The sequence below is a fragment of the Leguminivora glycinivorella genome, chromosome 4, assembly GCF_023078275.1.
Source record: "Leguminivora glycinivorella isolate SPB_JAAS2020 chromosome 4, LegGlyc_1.1, whole genome shotgun sequence".
In the NCBI taxonomy this organism is placed as follows: domain Eukaryota; kingdom Metazoa; phylum Arthropoda; class Insecta; order Lepidoptera; family Tortricidae; genus Leguminivora; species Leguminivora glycinivorella.
The window spans coordinates 8,480,107-8,503,421 of NC_062974.1; the positions used below are offsets into that span (position 1 = coordinate 8,480,107).

The 23,315-nt window shown below is 42.8% G+C and overlaps 2 protein-coding genes across 2 annotated transcripts in view; one reads left to right on the plus strand and one right to left on the minus strand.

The window, feature by feature from the left end:
- Positions 1-1,566: 1,566 nt before the first annotated feature.
- LOC125225187 lies at positions 1,567-7,401 on the plus strand. Its single transcript, XM_048128773.1, has 4 exons — positions 1,567-2,187; positions 2,251-2,652; positions 3,088-4,407; positions 5,704-7,401. Exons 1-4 carry the CDS (start codon positions 1,567-1,569, stop codon positions 7,399-7,401), a joined length of 4,041 nt encoding a protein of 1,346 aa, XP_047984730.1.
- An 8,178-nt stretch (positions 7,402-15,579) lies between these two features.
- The window catches only part of LOC125225646 (protein rolling stone-like), a 42,553-nt gene continuing 34,817 nt past the window's right edge, over positions 15,580-23,315 (minus strand). The window contains exons 4-6 of the mRNA XM_048129458.1: positions 17,498-17,632; positions 16,794-17,021; positions 15,580-16,120 (exon numbers count right to left, since the gene is read on the minus strand). Coding sequence (XP_047985415.1) covers positions 15,975-16,120; positions 16,794-17,021; positions 17,498-17,632 — 509 coding nt within the window. The 3' untranslated portion in view covers positions 15,580-15,974. The remainder of the gene's footprint in view (positions 16,121-16,793; positions 17,022-17,497; positions 17,633-23,315) is intronic.

Below are 23,315 nucleotides of genomic sequence, written 5' to 3' on the forward strand. Positions count from 1 at the left end.
GATTATTAAGTATGATAATAAGACTCATATGTGATGTATTCGATAGCAGGCAATTCCCATATTCCTTCCTTCCCAAGTCGCGGAAACCGAGTCCAAAGTTCAATCTAAACTCAGACTGTCCATTGGACTACGATTAATAGCCAATAAGCACTAACGTGAGAGGCTTAGAGCGAGAAAACCGAACTCTCCTCTGATTGGCTAAAAATATTTCCTTAAAGTTCCGAAATCATTTTCCTTTCACCCGAAAATTGCCTTAGGATTACTCGAATCCAAGCCAATAACTCGATAACTATAAGACATATGAAGATGTAAATAGTTTTAAAACGTAGCTGGGAACTTACGTAACACGATAACCTACATTTCCATAGTAATATTCCGTTATCGATAACAATGGAGCTCAAGGCAAGCTGAGAAACCAGTCTATTGTATGGCCCGGACGGCTAATCACCTCTTCTATTGTGTAAAAACGTAAACAAACGCAGGTGCATTCCACTCGAGGTGAATGACCCTAGTGTCAGGTGCATTGTTACGTAATTTCGAAGCGATAGCCTAATTAGTTTATAAGTAATTAGGATTTGAACGAAAAATGATAGCGTTAAATTCACGTAATCGAGCGCCGTAACGCGTTCGACCAATCACGACGCGCCATCCGTCGCCTATCGGGCGCAATTATTTACCTCTCTATCGCACGGAGCCTCGCGCTCAGCCGAGTCGTGATTGGGCGAATAAATTGAAATGTTTCTTTCCGTGAAGCGTAGGCGCATTCTGAAAAGGGGTATAAAAGGAACGATCGCTCGGTATGGGACATTCGAATTCGACCGGAACAAGAAGAACCAGCAGCCTCCAAGGAAAACCAGCAGCCAGCAGCCTACTACAAGCAGCCTACAGCCAGCAGCCAGCAGCCTACAGCCAGCAGCTAGCAGCCTACAGCCAGCAGCCAGCCACCCTCCACGACGGGTAGCGGCAGCAGCAGAAAACGACAGCATCGCGACGTATCGTCCGTACCGAGCGTTTCGTTAGGATATTAGCTTAGGAGTATTTTTATAACCGCGTTAAAACTAGAGTCGTTGATTTTTGTAAATATAAACCATTTGATTTGATTCGTTTTTTAGTTAGTTTAATCCAAAATCATAATCGGTACGGTTGATTGCTGAGGACGACATCGAAGCTCAAGGTACAGGCCCGGGACGAAAGAGTGAGTCGCACGAGCTCCAGCACATTCTCTCCACTTCGAGCCGTCGATAGGAAGCTTTGCGGACGCGGTCTGCAACAGTTTCTGGTCCTTCGAGCCGGATCTTCGTGCGGACTACGGGTCTACAGCGACGTACCTGTCATGAGCGACGACAGGATGGTAAGGACGAGGTCCAGGTCCAACCGAGCTGCGTCAGTGACGAGCGAAGAGGAGAGGCAGCAACTACTCGACGAAGGCGCGTCGGCGGCCCGCGAACGAGAGGCCGCACGCGCAAGCGCTGAGAGGGCGATGGGCGCCGACGCGGCGCGCCCTCCCTCACCTCCTCCGGACCCGCTGGCGTAACGGAAGGGCTTAGCGTCGCCGGCGCGCAACCGATGGGCGCGGCGACAGCTAACAGCATGCTCAGGTATGGATTAACCGTAGAGACACCGAGGTCACCGTCCTACGACACGACATTGCTATGGCGAAGGGATTTAGCCAAGCGGTTACGGCGTCGTTCCAGACCCACGCCGATCCCAGCTAGACATCCCAAGGCTGCCGTCATAGACAGAACTACCGAGAAACGAAAGTCGCTGCAGGAAACTACCAAGGAGGTAAATAAACCAATTATTAAAGCTCAGTCCGTCAGATCACATGCGAGCAGTCGCACTGTGATAGAAGCGCAGCTGTCTCAGGCGGAGCTCGAGGCCAGCGAACGGCTAGCGGAGATATCCCGGAGGGAGTTGCAGCTAGAAGCGGACATGGTACGTAAACGGCTAGACGCCAGAAAACTGCAGATCCGCGCTAATGCGGATAGCGCAGACGAGCACGAATCTGCTGGTAGCGTGCGGAATTCGAATCAAGATCGATTAGACGAATGGCTAGAGAACTCGCGAGACGCGACGTCAAAACCCATTTGTAAGAGGTTAACCGACGAACCTCTACCCAAGTACGAGACTCCGAGACGACCTGCGCAGGCGGAGCGGCATATTCGAGGCCTCTCACCGGACCGCCAGGTATATCGGCGATCGATATCGCCACCGTCGGAGTCGCGTAGGCGATCGATATCGCCACCGGAGCGACGCAGGCGATCGACGACGCCGCCGGCGCGTCGCGAGCGATCGACGTCGCCACAGCTGGACGCGCGTACTCCGCACACGGCGCACACGCGCGCCACCGAAGGTACTGTAGCAGAGTCCATGCTGCACCTGTTCGAGAGGATGCAGATGGCGGCCCGTCCAGCCCCGAAAGATATATTCGAGCTGCCGCATTTCTACGGAGACGTCAGCGAGTGGAGAAGTTTCTACAATACCTACGCAGAGACATCGAAGCGGTATAAGTTTACTGACTACGAGAACGTGGCGCGGCTCAGGATGGCTTTACGCGGGGACGCAAAGACGTGTGTGTCTCACGTGTTATCGACAGCCACCAGACCCGATATGATCGTGAGAATACTGAAAAAGCAGTTTGGACGCAGCGAGGTATTGTTAGACAAGGCGATTGACGACCTGCGAAAGTTGCCGCAGTTGGGGCCTACCGCGAACGACCTCAACACTTTCGCGATAAAAATAATGAACGTGGTATCTACAGTTATGGATATCGATCGAAGGCACTATGCCGATAACCCCATGCTCATCAGAGAGGTTACGGACAGGTTGTCGCCGCATCTTCGAAGCAGATGGTGCGACTACGCGAAGAAACATCGAGACAGCAAGGACCCGGAGATTCTGCAGTTGGCGGATTTCCTCATGGAGGAGAGCGAACAGGAGATGTCCTTCTGTCACGCCCGCGCCGCCCCGAGGCGAGCGCAGGCGCCGTTATCAGTGCCGCACGCGCGCGCAGCCGGCGCTCGCGTGAAAATATCCGCAACGCACAACCCGCCGAGAGCTCCCGCAGGACGTCAACACGAGGTGCAGAAAGTGACGTACGCGACACGTCAAGCCACAACATCCCGTTCGACGACGTGCCTGTTCTGCGGTGGCGGTCACCTGACGCCGGACTGCCGCAAGTTAGCCGCCCAATCCGTGGGCGCTAGATGGGAGTGGGCGAAATTAAATCGTATATGCTATCGCTGTATCGACGCGAAGCATATGAAAACACAATGCAAGGCCAAAGCGTGCGGCGTTGCAGGCTGTCCTCACGTACACCATCGACTGCTTCATGCGGACTCGCCGCAGGAAGTGCGTGAGGATACGGCTATGGTGCTAACACAAGAAATCAGGTCAGTACCTACATCGTCAGCAGTGACGTCATCGGCCGAGCCAGCGGACACGACGGAGCCGCGAGCTGCGGACGACGAGAACGACGCCCGCGTGTACGTGTCGTCAACACCGGACTACAGCGTGCTGCTAAAGGTACTACCCGTAACCGTATCAGGTCCAAAGGGAACGGCGCATATCTTCGCTTTCCTTGACGATGGATCCACCTTGTCAATGATCGACCAGGACGTCGCGGACGAGATCGGCGCGGTCGGTCAAGACGAGCCGCTATGCATAAGAGGTATTCAGCGGTTGAAACTTAGCTCAGTGACACAGACGGTCAAGGCTAAAGTAAGCCCCGCTCGTGGCGGCTTGACATACGATATATCCCTAAAAACGGTAGACGGACTAGGGATACGCTCGCAGTCATTAAATAAGAAGCGTCTATTGGAATACGAACATCTGGCGGACTTGGGCGACGAGTGCTACACGGGCATGGGCGTGCCGCAGATGTTAATAGGCGGAGACTTCAGTCATCTTATAAACCCAACGGAGGTGAGGCAGGGCGGCGAGGACGAGCCGTGCGCAGTTAAAACCTCGTTAGGATGGGTTTTCTTCGGGCGAATGCCGAGGTATGTACCAAATAACGAGCAGGTCGTGATGCACTGCCACAGTGACGACAGTGATCTCGTGGAGCAGGTCAAGAAACACTGGGCAGTCGAGGCGCTTGGCATAACGGCAAAGGACAACATTCGACCCGACGACCAGCGAGCGATCGATACATTCGAACGAACAGTAAAAAAGGTAGGACAGAGATACGAAGTCGGCCAACTATGGGCTGCCGACGACATAAAGCTGCCACCGAGTTTCAACATGGCGAAGGCGAGATTACGCAATCTAGAAGCCCGCATGTCGAGAGATCCTGACTTCGCCAACGAGTATCAAGCACAGATACACAAGCTTCTGGAAAAGGGGTACGCAGAGCGCATCATGGAACCACCGCAGTCAGATCGGATGTGGTTTCTGCCCCATTTCAGCGTCTACAATTTAAATAAAGGAAAGTATCGCGCTGTATTCGATTGCGCCGCGAAAAGTCAGGGATGTGCATTGAACGATTTCATCCTCGCGGGACCGGATTTACTACAGAGCCTGCTGGGGATACTACTTCGATTCCGTGAGTGGGAATTCGCCGTCACCGCGGACATACAGGAAATGTTCCTTCAAATACAGCTGCGAAGAGAGGATCGGCATAGTCAGCTCTTCATCTGGAGGGGATCGCGGCGTGACGTGACACCGTGGACGTACCAGCTAAACCGGGTATGTTTCGGTAACATCTCTTCTCCTTTTCTCGCACACTCGGTGCGGAATAGGAATGCGACGGACAACAAGGATCGCTATCCGGACGCGGTCTACGATATCCATAATAATCACTACATGGACGATTATGTGGCATCATATGAGACAGAACGGGAACTCATATCAACAGCGACACAGGTGAGACTAGCACACGCGGAGGCTAGCTTTCGGCTGCGCAGCTACGCTAGCAACAGCGAGTTGTTAATGCGAAACATCGATCCGGAGGAGCGAGCGACGGGACCTTCTCATCTCGGAGAAAAGCAACAGACCGTCCTCGGAATGACGTGGGACCCAGAGACGGATACGCTGGGGTACAACACGAAAATGCTACGAGTGCCAGACGACGTGAAAAGGTACGAGCGATCGCCCACTAAAAGGGAACTTTTGAGTGCCGTAATGTCAGTTTACGACCCATTAGGCCTCATAGCGCAGTATATGATAAGCGCTAAGATCATATTCCAACGTGTGTGGACAAAGGGCACGGACTGGGACGAGCGGCTGCCGGCGGAGGAAGCGGAGGACTTTTTCCGGTGGCTGAGGGCACTGAGCGACGTGTCCGCGCTGCGAATACCCCGACGATACGCCACGCCCACCGGTGCAGTTAGAAGAGAACTGCATATTTTCAGTGATGCATCGACCGAGGCCTACAGCGCGGCGGCCTATTGGCGAGTATCGAACGACGAGGAGGAAACGCAAGTGAGCTTAGCTATAGCGAAAAGCCGAGTTTGCCCGCTAAAGGTAATGACAGTTCCCAGGCTCGAATTAACCGCAGCAGTCGTCGGCGTGCGGCTGGCGGAGACAATTTTACGCGAGCAGCGTTATCCTGTGACAAAGGTGACGTATTGGACAGATTCCATGGTTGTTCTCGGATGGGTTCGCGATGACGCGCGAAACTATCGTCCGTACGTGTCACACCGACTTGCGGAGATCGCCGAGAAAACAGATAGAGACGCGTGGAGGTATGTACCAACCGCTCAGAACCCCGCAGATCGAGCGACGAGATGTCAACCAGCGCAGAGCGTGCGCATCGAGGACGAGTGGTACGAAGGACCGCGCTTTCTCTATGGACCCGAGACATCATGGCCTAGTCACACATCGAATCGAACAGACGACCTGCCTGAGAGGAAGGCGAGGCCGTCAACCGAGACATCACTGGCGATCATCTCAGCGAAGCCAGACCCTTCGAGCGTACTGCCAGACGTGAGACGATTTAGCAGTTACGACAGACTGTTGAACGCGACAGCGAACGTCTTGCTATTCATCGAGAAAATGAGAACGAAGAATAAGGCCTTGCAGCTACAAGTCAGACATTTGAGAAAGGCAGAACACATGTGGTTGCAATACAGTCAACGACGAAGCTTTCCCGAAGAGCTTCGAGCCTTAAGCCAGAATAGGCTCATCGATCGCAAATCGCGATTATACGACCTGGCACCCGAGCTAGGCGATGACGGCGTGTTACGCATGAAGACGAGGCTGGGCAGCGCTCCAGTATTGTACACCGCGCTACAACCGATAATACTGGATGGCCGCGAGCCGTTCACCCGTCTACTCATCCTGCGAGCTCACCGACGATCAGCGCACATTCACAACGAAGCAGTAATCAACGAACTGCGACAAGAATATTGGATACTACATCTGCGGCCGACCGTGAAGTCTGTAGCTCGAAACTGCGCGCTATGCACACTACGACGAGCAACACCGAGAGCGCAGCCCTTAGGCGATCTCCCGCCCGAGCGACTACAGGCGTATCAACGTCCCTTCACTCACACCGCACAAGACTACATGGGACCGATGTTCGTCACGATCGGACGGCGCAGAGAAAAACGCTGGGTGTGTCTATACACGTGCCTAGTGACGCGCGCTATTCACCTTGAAAGCGTGCACAGTCTTTCAACCGACAGCGCGCTACTATCGCTACGAAGATTCGCCGCGAGAAGAGGATGGCCCAGGACGATGTACAGCGATAACGCGACGTGCTTCAGGGCGGCGGCGACGGAACTACGTGAGGCGTACCGGCAATGGCTGCCTGTACTGCAAACTTACGCCACTCAGAACCGAATGGAGTGGAAATTCATCCCACCTGGCAATCCTTCGGCCGGGGGCGCGTGGGAGCGAATGATAAGGACAGTTAAGATAGCGATGTCCTACACTTTCAACGAACGAGCACCGAAACCCGAAGTTTTCGAAACTCTACTCGCCGAGATAGAGAATATCGTCAACCGACGACCACTTACACATGTCAACGTCGATCCAGACTCCGAAGAAAGTTTGACTCCAGCACACTTTCTACTTCTTCATAACGCTAACCTACCGATGATTGGCGTTTACGACGAGAACGAAAAGAAGCAATGGAAGATGGCCCAAGCGCTTGCCGACCACTTTTGGCGGCGCTGGACCAAAGAGTACTTTCCTCTACTGGCACCGAGGAAGTCGTCCCACGACGGAGGGCGGCAACTTCAACCAGGCGATGTGGTCATCGTCGCTGAACCCAATGGTCCACGCAGCGTGTGGCCCCGAGGCGTCGTCGAGACTACCTACCCGGGACCCGATGGACGGGTCCGCTCCGCTGACATCAGAACGAGACACGGGACGCTACGCAGGCCCAGCTGCAGGCTGGCGGTCATCGCGTCGCAACCCATGCACCAGGAGTCTTCGACTGCGGGGACAAAATGTTAGCGACGCGTCGAAATATATGTAAAATAGCATAAGAATTCGATTAAGACTGTATTCGCAATAAAGATTATTTCGTAGGTAGGAAACGGGTAGAACTGCGTTAGTTAAGTTAATTTTGTCAATTCCGATTATTAAGTATGATAATAAGACTCATATGTGATGTATTCGATAGCAGGCAATTCCCATATTCCTTCCTTCCCAAGTCGCGGAAACCGAGTCCAAAGTTCAATCTAAACTCAGACTGTCCATTGGACTACGATTAATAGCCAATAAGCACTAACGTGAGAGGCTTAGAGCGAGAAAACCGAACTCTCCTCTGATTGGCTAAAAATATTTCCTTAAAGTTCCGAAATCATTTTCCTTTCACCCGAAAATTGCCTTAGGATTACTCGAATCCAAGCCAATAACTCGATAACTATAAGACATATGAAGATGTAAATAGTTTTAAAACGTAGCTGGGAACTTACGTAACACGATAACCTACATTTCCATAGTAATATTCCGTTATCGATAACAATGGAGCTCAAGGCAAGCTGAGAAACCAGTCTATTGTATGGCCCGGACGGCTAATCACCTCTTCTATTGTGTAAAAACGTAAACAAACGCAGGTGCATTCCACTCGAGGTGAATGACCCTAGTGTCAGGTGCATTGTTACGTAATTTCGAAGCGATAGCCTAATTAGTTTATAAGTAATTAGGATTTGAACGAAAAATGATAGCGTTAAATTCACGTAATCGAGCGCCGTAACGCGTTCGACCAATCACGACGCGCCATCCGTCGCCTATCGGGCGCAATTATTTACCTCTCTATCGCACGGAGCCTCGCGCTCAGCCGAGTCGTGATTGGGCGAATAAATTGAAATGTTTCTTTCCGTGAAGCGTAGGCGCATTCTGAAAAGGGGTATAAAAGGAACGATCGCTCGGTATGGGACATTCGAATTCGACCGGAACAAGAAGAACCAGCAGCCTCCAAGGAAAACCAGCAGCCAGCAGCCTACTACAAGCAGCCTACAGCCAGCAGCCAGCAGCCTACAGCCAGCAGCTAGCAGCCTACAGCCAGCAGCCAGCCACCCTCCACGACGGGTAGCGGCAGCAGCAGAAAACGACAGCATCGCGACGTATCGTCCGTACCGAGCGTTTCGTTAGGATATTAGCTTAGGAGTATTTTTATAACCGCGTTAAAACTAGAGTCGTTGATTTTTGTAAATATAAACCATTTGATTTGATTCGTTTTTTAGTTAGTTTAATCCAAAATCATAATCGGTACGGTTGATTGCTGAGGACGACATCGAAGCTCAAGGTACAGGCCCGGGACGAAAGAGTGAGTCGCACGAGCTCCAGCACATTCTCTCCACTTCGAGCCGTCGATAGGAAGCTTTGCGGACGCGGTCTGCAACAAGTACTGTGTGAACTCTCAAACAGGTTATTTAAATGATTATTTATACTTAATTGCATAATTATGATGTGCCTAATTAATTGTATAGCTTGGATTTAGATGGTCTTATCAATCAGTGCAAAATTAATAAGTACTTAGGTACTTACTATCCGGTAGGATAAGGCTAGGCTAGCATAACTATTTCATTATAAATATTTTACTTGGGGCAAGAGCAACAGTATGAGTATTAACTGTTATTATTACTATTAACTGTTAATCTACCCCAGTGTGATTTTTTCCAGTCTTATCTTACATAATACACGAATAGGTAATAAATACATCATGATTAAAACTTACACTTTTTACTCATTCTTAACTAAGTAACTAACTATTTTGGCTCAACGATCCGAGGTGAATCCTGACCTCCCCCCGACCTCCCGATCCTGCGCAGCCTCTTGCCAGTCACTGACTTGAAGCTGACGCAGATCCGTCGCCACACTGTCCTCCCAGCGATACCTGGGTCGACTCGCCGGACGGCCACCAGCCGGTCTTCTTATTAAAAAAAAAAAGTGGAATTTATCGCACGTCAATTAATTTTTGAATTTATCTCCGACCTTTCGAAGACAACTTTGTCCCCGTTGTCTCAGTGAAGATTTTCCTTAGTAAATAAATATAATAATGGACAGATACTTACAGTAAACAGTCAGCAGTATTACTAGCTTAGCACCTTCGCATAGATACAACTACGTACTCCTGTGCTGGGGGTGTCACTTTCGTCGTCTGAAACCGAGTACATAAACTAAGCATAATTATAAAAATTACGCTGTGAAAACTTGAATACCTAATTACTACATTATTTAAATAATATAGTGTCGACATCAGTTTTTGTATGAGGTCTATTTATTTATACCGTCGCGGAAATAAACCTAGAAGTAAATTCACGGAACATATTAATATAAAAAGAACATTGTACAACCATATGCAAAAAGGCTAGCAAAGTGGTTTGCTTGCCATAGCATAGGTGTATGAAAAAATAAGTAAAACGAACGTAGATGCATATTGTAGAATAAGCTAAGTACATTATAGAACGAGTCTGATAAGGATAAAATAGAGGCTTTTTACACAGTTAAAACTAAGCATATATATCGAAACTAGTTTAACCGCCCGATATAAATTTAATTAAAATAAAATGTAGTTTAAGTAAATTTACAAGGGAATCCGTGATGCTAAAATAAATGCAGTTAGTAGAGTCAGGCCAAGATGCAAGATAACTAGATACCTACGTAGATAGGTTATAGACATATTAAATAGATGATAGGAAGAAACTAGGTAGTATATGATAATTATGGTTTTTAAACCATTAATAAACGACTCTACGGATGAGGAATTTATTTACTTACATACTTAGCGTCTCTTTTATACCTACTTTTACCGTCGAAACATTCCTAAAGATAAAGAGAGCCTTTACTAGCCGACTTGGTAAAATTATTTAGTTATTTTTGCCAAAATTAATCTTAATAAACTCAGTAACATACATGCCATAGTACCTAATGTATATTAATAAGTAGAACCCCTATTCTACAGTATGAACTCATATTCAATGAAAATAAAAAGGTACCTAAAAAATAAACGCATCACACTATAATTTAACTTAACCTACTTACCAAATATAGCTGCGTTATTGTTGCGATTTATACACTGTTCCAAATAGCTATACATGAAATACTAAGGAGTATAAAAACCACGATTCCGATAGGTGCAATATTTTGTTTTAATTTAATGCTTGACAAACTTTTATTTAAACGCCTTGCACTAAATCTTTGCACACACGTCCCAACTTATTTGCTAGAATTATTCTGACAGGCGCTTTAATTTAATTCGTCCGGTTAGTGTTACATGTCTGGTAACCTAAAATAGTGAGGGCACTGACAGTACTCAGGGTCGTTAGCCTATCTATACTATTCCAAATATCGAACGCCGATGAGTCGTATACTCGGGAAAACCAGCGTAATACGCTCTCTGATTATGGAGAACTCTTACGGATCATGCTACCTCTGGTGTAATGGATTGCCTGAGGTTTCGATTAGTCTATACTGAGAACACGGCCTGGCTAGGACGATGGCCTTTGCCAAAAACTGTCGGCCGGCAAAGCCAACTTGTCGCCAGGTGAGCTGGCTGGGAAAAGCAAAACGTATTAGAACAACTAGAACACAGGAGTGACACAGGTTTCAGTCTAGATGGCGCTTATTACACATACGGATTGCTTCACAAGATGGCGTTTGTAAGACGCAAAGCTTACTAACCATGATTTGCCATGATTTACCGTGGTTTGATTCGTATTAGCTAATAACTGTGCTAAATAAGTACTTACATTAGGAGCTACTAAGTAGATAAGCTCATTTGGCGGGAATTAATATGAAGCAGCTTTAATTTTATAAAGCAGGCCGCAAAACTAAAATTGTATCAACAAATACCAAGCAACAAATATACAATATTCAGACCTTCATTTATGAAATCACGTTATTTTTATAGGAAACCTATAGGTAATTAGGTGATGTTTAATACACAACTATAAGGAAAACTTAAAAAAAAAAAAACACTTTTTGCTAAATTACATACGTATTTATTTATTTATTATGATCACCATAATTTCCTTAATAATAATAGGACACAATCATTTGCCTACCTACAAGACAACTTAATGAGCATTCGATGTCGCATAGGTACCTTCACAATCCAGAATATATTCATTATACATATAGGTAGGTAGTTAAAATGGTACCTATTTTTTTATGTTACGGCGAGAACGACGGGCCATGCCAAATTACCTTCTCATACAAACGTAGTGCTCATTTTCTTCCTAGATATTAATATTATTAAAAATAGTTTGACACGCTTAGATGGGCCATTTTTTTAAAGTTGTCTAGTTTTTTGTAAAATGGGTATTTTTTACGCGATTCATACTCAGAATCGCGAGGTCTTTCGATCCTGGTGGGAGAAAAAAATGTCCCAAGATTTTCATACATTTTTCAAACCTTCCATTCCGTTACCGCCATACAAAATGTTTAAAAAAATGGAATGTGAAAAAAACCTTGGGACACTTTTTTTCTCCTATTAGGACTGAAAGAGCTCGTGATTCTCAGTGAAAACAACATAAAAATCTCCAAATCCAAAAAAAAAGTGGGTGGACCACTTTGAAAAAAAAAAATGGCCCAGATGAATATTGACCATCGCTATGTCCCTACGTTTGATTTTTTCGAATTTGTAATGATTAGGTTTAAGAATTAGGATCATTTTAAAATATACATTAAAACGGTATGTTTATAAAATTAAATAGTTTGAGGCATAGTTATGGTTAATATAGGTACATACTGTATGAGACAGGTTGCCAACACAGTCATGGTTGTCAACATGTCACAGTTTCGTTTTCTTTCAACCCCTTATTTGCCAAGAGTGACACTGAAGCTTTAGTAGTTTCATGTGTTCTGCCTACCCCTTTATGGGATGCAGGCGTGATTGTATGTATGTATGTATGTGTATACTGTATGAGAATCTTTTCCATAATGTCAATGGAGGAAAATGAGGACAATATTTGTATGCAGAAGCGGCCGCCCCTTTCCTCTTAATCACTGGAGATTCAATAACTTAAACATCTAACTATTGCTTCACATTGCTCATCGATATGGTCACAGGATGCTTATGCAAGCGTTGGCTAGGAACAATTCATTCATCTTATATAATAACAGTTCAACTCACGTGAATCACTGCACCTACTAGGCGCATATGTTTATCAATAATACAGGAGCACGAAAATTGTGGACACCTTTCTCAGTTGCTCTAATTAAGCCTAAATTCGAGTGAAAGAGAAAGATGCACGCAACATGCGTAGTTCGGCATACGCGGTAGGCCCTTAGATCTTCCAGCGGGTACGGGATCCGCATTGCACCGGCCCCACTAACCCCGTCGAGGGAGGGATCAAGCGTTTCTGATCCCTCCCTCCCTTGTGCGGATGCCCTGAAACAATTCGGGGCTGCCGGAGGGCGCCATGGTGGACAGAGGAGACCCGATGATCCCATGACGCCCTCGCGAACGGCACAGAGGGCGAAACGCCGGAGTGGGGTTTAGTGGGTAAACCTCCTTCCCTCCCTCTCGACAAGACAGGGGGCCGAAGGAGGAAGTCCCCCCCCCCCCTCCATCAAGGCCTTCCCGCGGCTGGGGGGACGGTGCGTAACGCATTCCCCACTCCGACCAAAAAAAAAAAAGGCCCTTAGATCTTTTGAGTCAGCATCGAATAAATAGTAACATTGAAATATTTTGTAACACGCTTTTGTAACCATAGAAAATAAAGTTATGTTTCGATATTATATTTGGCTGTTACTATCATTTTATGTCGACTGTACAAAAAGCTTTCAAAACGTGGGTTTAAACCGTTTCTAAATAAACTATCTATTGCACAAGTATAATAAATAATTAAACAGAACTCTATTTAGCTGTCTTATGAAATTGGCAGAAGCTATGAGTAAACACAAATGCAAATATATAATAATAATACAATAGTTCTACAAGAACAATCTTCTACGGCCGAAAGTGCAAATTTCGTTAGATAGTCACGCAAAATTTTACAAAATACACCCTTTGAACGATTGAACGCTATATTTCATAAATAAAAACTTCAAACGCTAAGGTCATTGCTGCAAGCTAGCTGCTGGAGCTGATTTACATGTTACTTGAAAGTGTGGAGGTTAATAATTATAACAGTCTAAGCCATGAGTTCGTGACACTTAGGTAAAGAGTCAGTCCAAAATAAGTTGGCAACGATTATTTTGATAGCCTCGCGTTTAAAAGAGGTCAAAAACGGCGAGTGGCGTGGAAAACAATTTAAGGCGAAACCGAAAACTGCTTTTCTTGGCATGTACGCATGCCGATGCCGCGAACGCGAGTGTGGACTCTTTCTGCATATCGAATATCGCGCGAGTGTGGAGAGCGCTTAATTGACGTTTGGACATTATTTGACAAAGTATTTTCGCATCACTAAGAAATTCATCATTCAGAGACAATTTCAAAATGGCGGTTTGTTTACATTGTTTAGAAGTTCCATTGACGGCGACTTTACGTTTGACACTTTTAGTTGTTCTTGGCATTCAAAGGGTTAAATGGTGTACATTTTTAGCCATTTGGCTCCACCACTCATTAAAAGATTTTCTTTCTTAGAGAAAATGGCACTATTGCAATATAGAACTAACCTACAGATTTGAGAAAGCTAGCTAGTTAGCTACTCATCTAATCACATTTTTATCACAAATTTATTATTTTCAGAATAATACCATTCATATTACTTTACGAATAAATGCATTTATACGAATAAATACAACTATTTATTTATAAAGGTTTTTGGTTCTAGACCAAAACTACCTACTTAATACAACTGAGTCAACTGACAACCTCCTGATTTCGACATGATAAAGAACCGTAAATTCATTCAGGTCAAATGGGGTAAAACAAACAGTGGTAAACTAAGTAGATAAACACGTGTAGGAAATTTCTTTGACTTTCTCGAAGGAAATCGTTTATCTGTCTAACCCCACTTGACCTTATACATTTGTTTGATGAAGGTAGTGTTTTATATTATCATATAAAAAAAATCAAAGAATAAATACTTTATGCTACACGTTATATATTATATTACAATACTAATATTTTAAAATAATAGATCTAAACCAATCACTGAGTACTTTCATATGAGAGAGACTTACATCACTGAAAGGACTATGTAACCATCCAGTATATAATACCTAATTAGATACGATGTAGTTCGACACGTTTTTCCTTCGTAATTTCATGGAAACTCACGAACGTGTCATGTTATTTCAAGTACAAGAACACTAACAAGAAGTACTAACTTTGACTGAGCTAGCGTGACAAATACCGAACGTTTCCGAGAAAATACGATAGATAACCATTATGCACTATACCTGCACCAATAGGCATGGTCGCGCGATAAACGATAAAACATCGGCCGTCCCTATCGCACTTACAAATAAGTAGCTAGTGCGATAGGGACGGCCGGATGTTTTCTTTATAATTTATCGCGCGACCACACTTGCCTGCCAGGAGTGCATAATGCTTATTATTTACCTAATAACCGAGATTTGTAATTACTATTTTTTCTCTTTGTCGGAGCCGGAATGCGAAAACTTCATTTGTAGTAGTGGGCGGAAAGTTGACGGTTTACGCACGAATAACGGTAAAGTACCTAAACAATTATATATTTGACATGTATTATCATAAAACAATAGGCAGTGCGTTGCGGTGTTTAGTATTACACATAATGAAACATGATTTGCTTACTTGAATTTAATATAAATGCAATGTATGAAATACCTACAATATAAAAGAACTGTGAATGTTTTTTTCTGGATGTCAATCATTTAAGAAAATCTACCTTCACTCTAATCTAGCTGTTCAAACTATTCAGACTGAGACGTCACTCCAAGCCACCAATGCAGCGGGCATTTTTTACTCAGTGATAGAAGCACACTGTTCAATGACCTGGGAGCGTAGACATTTAGTCAATAAAAAACGCCGCTCAAGATGTAAACAGCGTATGAAAAAAATCGCAACATTGCCATTTTTTTCTTATCGATTGGCATTTGATGAAAAACAAAGGTTACTTTAGACTTTTATCTTTATCTCTAATGTATTTTTTGTGGTAGGTACATTTTTTAGTGTGGCTCTGTGGTGGTAAACATATAGCTACAATGGCAAATAAGTAGGTAATGACCATTTTTATATACACAAAAAAATGTACATCAGTTGTTTAACTAGAACATGTTTGTTGGGATTCCATATTAAAAATAATTTGAATTAAAATTTCAATTGCGACTATTTAACCCTGTGCCAAGGTACGTAGCCAAGTTTTTAATATTAATAATGGCCACCGCCGCATGTGACGGCGATGGAAAGCGCTTTATTCAAGTCATCTTACCGCGCGAAGGGTTAAGTCAGTGGTATTAGGCAAATGCGGGCCTGCTCTGCCTACACGCCATAATAGACTATAGCACCGCACCAAAGTGACGATGCTCCGCGCCCAAAGGTAAGTGAGAACGCTTTCACGGATGCGGTGCACCAAGATCGCGTAGAGAATCGCGAAGACGCTCACTTGTTTTTTGACTACTTATTCTAGACGTATCTTAAGCTACCCTCAGTAGGCCGGCAGCGCCTGCCGGTCCTGCTGTCGCCCGCGCAACCGCGTGGCGAGGCGGGTGCGCACCGCCGCACCGCACGTCGCGAGCGCGTGCGCTATCACCAACACTACGGCACAGAGCGCTACGAAGCCGAATGCTGAGCCTGTAATAGAAGAATATCGGGTGTTAGACTCTTCTTAAACTACATACTTATTATTAGGAGTGTTCCTTACAACGCTTAGGTATTTGGTAATATTATGGTTACCATTATGACTAGACTGAAGTTTGATGTCTATTGGATAATTGTGAATGAGGATTCTGAAACTACGAGACAAGAAAAAAGACTATTTTTTTTTGCCGTCATCACCAAGTCACCAGTGTGTTTGTAATGGTAGCAAACCGACACAAATTTTCTTTAGATGATAGAAAAGTTAATAAATATTTTTATTAAATATTTCTTATATCATTTTCAAAGCTATATATTTCAACCAAAATTTGTTATCCAGAACTGTAGACCAGTTGCCATTTACAAACTAATAATAAGTAGGTATTTAATTTAAACCGCAGACGGACAGAAACTATCGACATCATTTATGCGGGACCCGCATTAAAACTTGTCACAGAATATTACTTTAAAATAGTTTTGCAAATTGAAGGGTCGACATTGAACATAATTTTACTTTACAATAATGTCCATTAATCATATTATGTAGGTATATGAATAAAAAATATTCTGTGATTTTTGTGGTACTTACCTGATCCACAGATCATATTATAATACTTAGTACTTATGATCTCATTCACTAGAGGTACAATCACATCTTTAAATATCTCACCAGGTTTGTTCCAATCCAGCGCAGGATATATAGCCGTCAGACCAGCCCGGTCTGTGCCACCGACGGCCCAGTAGAACGCGCTAAAGAACCCGTAGGCCAGGCCTGCCCCAGCCCCGTACAACGCATGAGCTGCCCGCACAGGATGCGCCGTCACTGCAAGTTCTACTACCATGAGTATGGAGTTGCCGCCGTGGACGAGAAGATTTAGTGCATTTATTTCGTGAATCTCTGAAAAGCGAAGAAAATCTAGTTAGAATGTTTCCAGGTTACTAATATTTTAAGGTAAGGTAAAAACAATGTTCGATCGTGTATCTCATTCTCATTATGCAAAGTCAAAAGGTAAATACCACATGTGATAATGGGACTTAATCTCCTTTCCAATACGAGTAAGTGGTTTACGTATAACCCACCACGGCCAATAAAGGATACCTACTTAATTGTATCCACCTAAGAGACGACATGGTACCTATGCGGTAACTATGTAAGTACGTATGTGCAAACCAGGTATGTATGTATATTGATCATGTGGGGATCGAACCAACTTTGTTATTTCAGGCTGTTGTCCAATCCCGCAGTCTCTAACCCGTTTGAGTGCGGTCAGATTTCGGAGTTGAAGAAAAAGGTGCCCAGCAGCTGACGTGGGCATCATGCCTCAGGCTTTACTAAAGAATAATAGTGTCTTGGCACAGTGTGTTCATACTTACTGGGGTCATAGACTAGCGTCCAGTATATGAGTGTGATGACGAAGGCTAGGTCTGTAGCCACTGTGTGCGCCAACCAGTAGCTTCGGCAGAGGAGAGGCGTCCGTGGCCGCCGCCCGCTCGATGTGCCCTCCCACGCTAAAAGCAGAAAATCACAAATTTAAAACTGATGTTCCTTACATGCAGACTATTTATAAATTAGAATCGTGAGGTCAGAAACCGTTGTGACTGTTGTGAGGTAGTGCAGTTTCAGCAGCACCCAGGCACATGTCATTCTATACTTTCTGAATCTAAGGACATCACAGTCATAATCATGAACAGTATAGTGTTCTAGGTTCTGGATTCCAAAGTGTTCCAAATCTCAAAATTACTTTACCTAAATATTTTCTGCTCAGTACCTAAGACTCGCGTTTCAATATTATCTAACGGTAAAGATCTGACCAATGACCATTGAATAACGTAGCACTTTGTTTTTGTGGCCGTTTCTTAAAAACCCGAACCGTACATTGAACTATATCAAGAACTGTAATAGCTAGTTTGGTCAACTCGTGACTTGAGCTCTGAAGTTGATTGTTCGCCGAAATCGAAATTGATTCAATAATAGGAAGTTCGATGTAGGTACAAAAGTTCCACTCGCTAATCTATTTACCATTTATAACTGTCACAATGTCAAGTCAATGTGCAAAATATTTAGATGTACCTAGACATGTAGGCATTTATGGCACCTACTTAATAGGAAATACCTAGCTGTATTCAACTACGAATCGAAAGCAATAAACAAATTAACTAGGTACCGATATTAAGGCCATAAATTCATAATCGATGAACACAGCAGGCTATTCTGCAAACATTTTGTTTTGATATTTGTGTAGGTACATAACATGGTGTATATTATGTACATATGTCTAATGTATAACTTGACCTTGACCGTAACATACTATGAAACTGGATAAATCTCTTTGCAGGGGTCGTACCGAGAAAACCGAAATTAGATTCATAACTCGAATATGAAACCACCGTTGGTGGACGTTGGTGGACCAGCACCAACGTTCCAAGTTTCTTTCGATTGAGTAATATTTTTCTCCAATACGTTATTACTTCATATGCAATGCAGTACACGGCGTATGAAATTCTAAATTCGTAATAAAAGTCTCACTGCCGCTGGTTCATCTTGCCTATCCTGTCTTGCTTATCATATCAATATCTTAGCTGTTTAAATTATTTTGCATTTCGCCTCGTTAAAGGCGCAAGGTGAAGAATGGGGCCGGAGGTGGGAATGAGGAACCAATAAGGATAATTAAAACCGCCGCCGAGCGTAGTCGGGCCTCATTGACGCGAAATTGTATCAATCAGCCGCCGCGGTCCCCCGTTGGCGGTAGCTGGGCTACTCTGCCGGCGTTTGACAATCATTGTCCTCTTCAAGAACATTACTATACATATCCGTACAAAATAAAATAGGTTGAAAGTCATGTTACGTGAAAGGTATGTAGACTATGTAGAGCAGCAAAGGATAACCGAAGTAAAGGTGATGAGATGCCGTCCGATAGAAATATGCAAGGTAAAGTCCTGCTTTGCTGACCGCAATGACATGCAGGTATCCAAGTTGGAGCTACTTAGAGCCTACTGAATTGCATCATTGCATTCGCTAGTAGGCCGATGCTTGATTAATAGCAATCTTCCTGCTAATCCATAACCAGTCCACTACAGCTTGTGTTAATCTGATCTGCTTCTCTACTTCAGCAATCAGAAGTGGATCTTGGTCCTTTACACTAATACCTCGTTTTTTTTAGAATTAGAAATTTGGTAAACAAAGAAGCAGTCGTCGTCAACCTATCTTCTTAGGACAAATATTAGATGTTAACAATTTTAACCAGAACGAGAACATAACAGGTCAATATTAGGTATTCGTAGATTTTTTTTTAATTGCACTCGTAGGTGTATCAACCGCATCATTTGATTATTTGCGAAGCAAAATTGCAGTGATTATTTATTTATTCGAAAAACTAACATTCAGAGGACTACGTGACGGTGACACTTGGGCCTGCATCTGGCTGATCCATTGCAGTAATAACACTGGAATGTCCCCAAACACACAGCACAAAATAGAATATTAATAATAAAGTAATAAAATAAGTGCTCGTATCATAAAGTTTCTATTCGTTAATACAAAAAATAACGTGCCTAATATGTATAAATAAATAAATACCATTGACAAATTTTACAGCCCATAAAATGAACCGATAATTCCAAATGTCTGCTTCTTTAGGTTTTTTAATATGCAACCTTTCCAGAACTAAATTAGGAAATTTTAAATTATACTTACAGATTAAAACAAATACTTTCTAATTAAATGTATAACTCTAAATATTATTTATATACCAAGATCAAACACACTTTTATAATTTTAGTGTAGAAAACAATAGAGTATTTTATTAAAATGTCTGTTTATGATACTGACAGTTGATGAATGACAGTTGTGGCAAAAATGTATGTCTCATGTAAAAGACCTCGTGCTTCGTGCTTTTACGTTCTCTCTAATGCTAAAAAAACGGGTATAGGTTATGCCATTCTCTCCTATCCTAATGCCATGTAGCCACTTGAACGTCGCACGGGTTTTTCTGGACCTTGACGATCCGTCGATATCAACCGTCACTTATTTCTTAGTACCTACAGTACAAGGATGTCTTCAACATGCTATTTGGAAAAACAGGTATCATTTCAACAGTGCTTACTAGTGATATCAAATTATTAATTGTTATTCAGTTTATGTTAAAAAATTCTACCACCGCATTATGAGCGATTTCCGCGCATGGAATGGCCCAACCACGTGGCCCCACTTGGTTGGCAACGGATATGAAAATCGATACGATAACAGGTGGGGTGATTGTCAGCGTTTCTGTCTCGGTTTCTATGGTGCATTGCTGACGTCAGAGTATTATGGATATTGATTTTGTCATTCATAGAACTTGGGCTTATCGCGAGTATAACGTACTATACCTAATGGGGGACTTTACCGTAGAAATATTGAGAACACGCATGTGAGCTAAAAATCTTACGGCGACCGGTCAGCCATTTTGAAAACAACACCACAACTCAATGGACGCAAAACCTGCTCACGGAATTTCGCGAGAACTGGTTGAGGAAAACAGCCTTATATGTATATCAAAGCATACAAATAGAAAAAGAGATCGCTTAACTCCAACATTTATTCATATACGGGAAACTATTTTGACATAATCTCTAATATCACAGCGTTATCATCTATTAGTCACATGTAAGGAAGCAATTGCAAAGAAAAAAAAAGTTTCTCGTTACTCGCTCCATAAAAATATTAGTGAAAAAATATTATAACTCTCAATATCACCGCATTATTAGTCATGTCTAAATAAGTCACTTACTAGAACCAAAACAAAGGAAACAAATAGACTTTTGCTTTATTCCGTCAATAAAATTAGTCCATTCATATCAATAACTCCTCTCAATATAACCGCATTTATTAGTCATGTCATAGCAACTTTGCCGAAATTAGTCACTTAAAAACTCAGCAATTGAAACAAATTGTAAACAAATGAATACAAGCCTATTGATGTAATACGCGACACCTCAAAATATCTAAAACATGTGCTCGTATTCACGTGCACCGAATTGAAACTATTAAAACTGTCGCCAGTATACTTCGTGTCAATCTAGATGACGCGCTGGTCTGTCAAATCTAACCTTTAATGGTATGATACTACGAGCCAATGTACACGTATTCATTAATAACATGATCTATCAGGCCAATTCATACGTAGTACACCTATATCAGAACGACATCCGAAAAAAATACATTTAGTCATCTTGCGTTCCCACCCGAGCCTATATAGCTACGGGTAAACATGAGCGAAATGCACGATATCCGAATGTCATCTTTCACGTCTAATGACATCAGTGTAAGTTAGAATGGGTGGGCCTTAGAGATGGGTAACTACCCAGGTAAATACCCGACGGTGGGTATTTACCGGGTAAATACCCGATATTTACCTACCCGCGGGTAAATACGCGGGTATTTTCATTTTTCTTCCAAATTTGACGTTTTTAAATGGTGTTTGGGCTAAAATAGATTAATTTAAGTCAGTCTTTGTAATTGTACACAAAATGTTTATTCAAATTGGGAACGAAATAGGTTGCTATAAGATAAAATGTGATTTTAGTGTATAACTCCAACTATAAAAAACGTGTAATATCATTCTCTGACATACGGAAATAATTTCAAATGCTTTTAGTATAAATTATAAGTTTGATAAATTAAAACTGTAAATAAAAATATGTGAATAAAAATATTTTACAAATCTCTTTTTCAAGCTCATAACTCATACATACACACATACATACATGTTTTATGACAAAAATGCATATAAACTTTTCGATATTAATGATAGTTTCCATGAAATATGAAAAAAAAAATTTTACCCCCCCTAACCCCACCATAACCCCCTCCAACCAGTACTAGGAAGTTTATCGTTATAGTATAAATACGACTAATTAATACAATCTAAAAAGCACACATAAAACATATTTTTTTAATTATTTTTAAAAAATATACATTAAAACTTCTGTAAACTTAATTGTATATTTTGTTTTAAATTGTGTATAAAAATTACAACCACTAACTTAATATTTATCTCCATTTTAACACAAATCAGCATGTCCAACATGAAATGAATCTACCCGTCAATTTGGGTAGATACGGGTAAATACCGGGTAGATAGGTATTTACCGGGTAAATACCTGGGTGGGTAGATTGGGTATTTACCCACGACCCATCTCTAGTGGGCCTGTATAAATTGTCTTTATTTTTACGACACTGCGCCGATTTAGTCAACTAATTGCAATTCGCATGTCGGTTGCGGGAAGCGTTTAGACGTCTAATTAGGAACCCACGCGAGTCTTGACATTGCTCTATAAAGATTAAGAGTAGACACGATTATTCACTTGTCACGCTATGGCGGGATACTTGATTAATGCCGCTTTGGTAAAACTATACGGAATGAGTCACCTGGGTTATGCAATTGCACTGATTCTGCAATATTAATCGGATCCAAGAGCTGTGAAGGCGAGATACGTTAAATATCAAATGTAGCGATAAAACTCATTGAAAGTATTGAAACATTTGTCAGCGAATAGCGTTTATATAACTTCCATGCTTCGGTAAGTTACATCGATGTGGTTAGTATGGGTCAAGTCTAGTCGCAAATGTTTATTTCCAAAACGCTTTTGTAAATACTTGTACTTCGTAACAACGCAAATAAAAAGAACAAAGTTCTTAATTCTTAATAAGCAAAACAATTAACTACTATGAGTTAATTGTTTTGCTCAATTCAGAGTAAGACAAATTCTAAGACGCAAATGGTGACAGCTATTAGCTTTAGGCGGTAAGCTGAGCCCCTGATCGCAGTGCACTTTCAATTAATTTGTTTACAAAATTTTTGTTCCTGTAATTGGCCCTATGTTTTTATTTTTAACGCTTAATGTTTAAGTGATATGATAGCTGTTGGTAGGTACTCATTAAAATAAATATAACAATAAGGGGTATTCTTTCAGACAGGCTGTTTAGATTCTCATCAAATATGAGTCTTACTCAAAAATTTACGTTACGTTACAATTCGAATGAAATGACTACAATGACATACAAATACAAAATGGAGATAAGTTTCGTACGATAACAAGGTTGCAAATCATTCTAGAATTTTCTACAATCAGGACAAAAAGCAACTTATAAACTCATGAATAAAGTGGTCATAAATCTAAATAAAGAAGAACGCAATAAGGATTAGCAACA

Bases quoted from the DNA above. Each gene is read 5' to 3' on its own strand.
- LOC125225187 (XM_048128773.1), top strand. From the start codon at position 1,567: ATGGGCGCGGCGACAGCTAACAGCATGCTCAGGTATGGATTAACCGTA. The intron at 2,188-2,250 runs GTATATCGGCGA...TCGCCACCGGAG, and splicing joins GCCTCTCACCGGACCGCCAG to CGACGCAGGCGATCGACGAC. The intron at 4,408-5,703 runs GTCTACAATTTA...CCAACCGCTCAG, and splicing joins GGTTTCTGCCCCATTTCAGC to AACCCCGCAGATCGAGCGAC.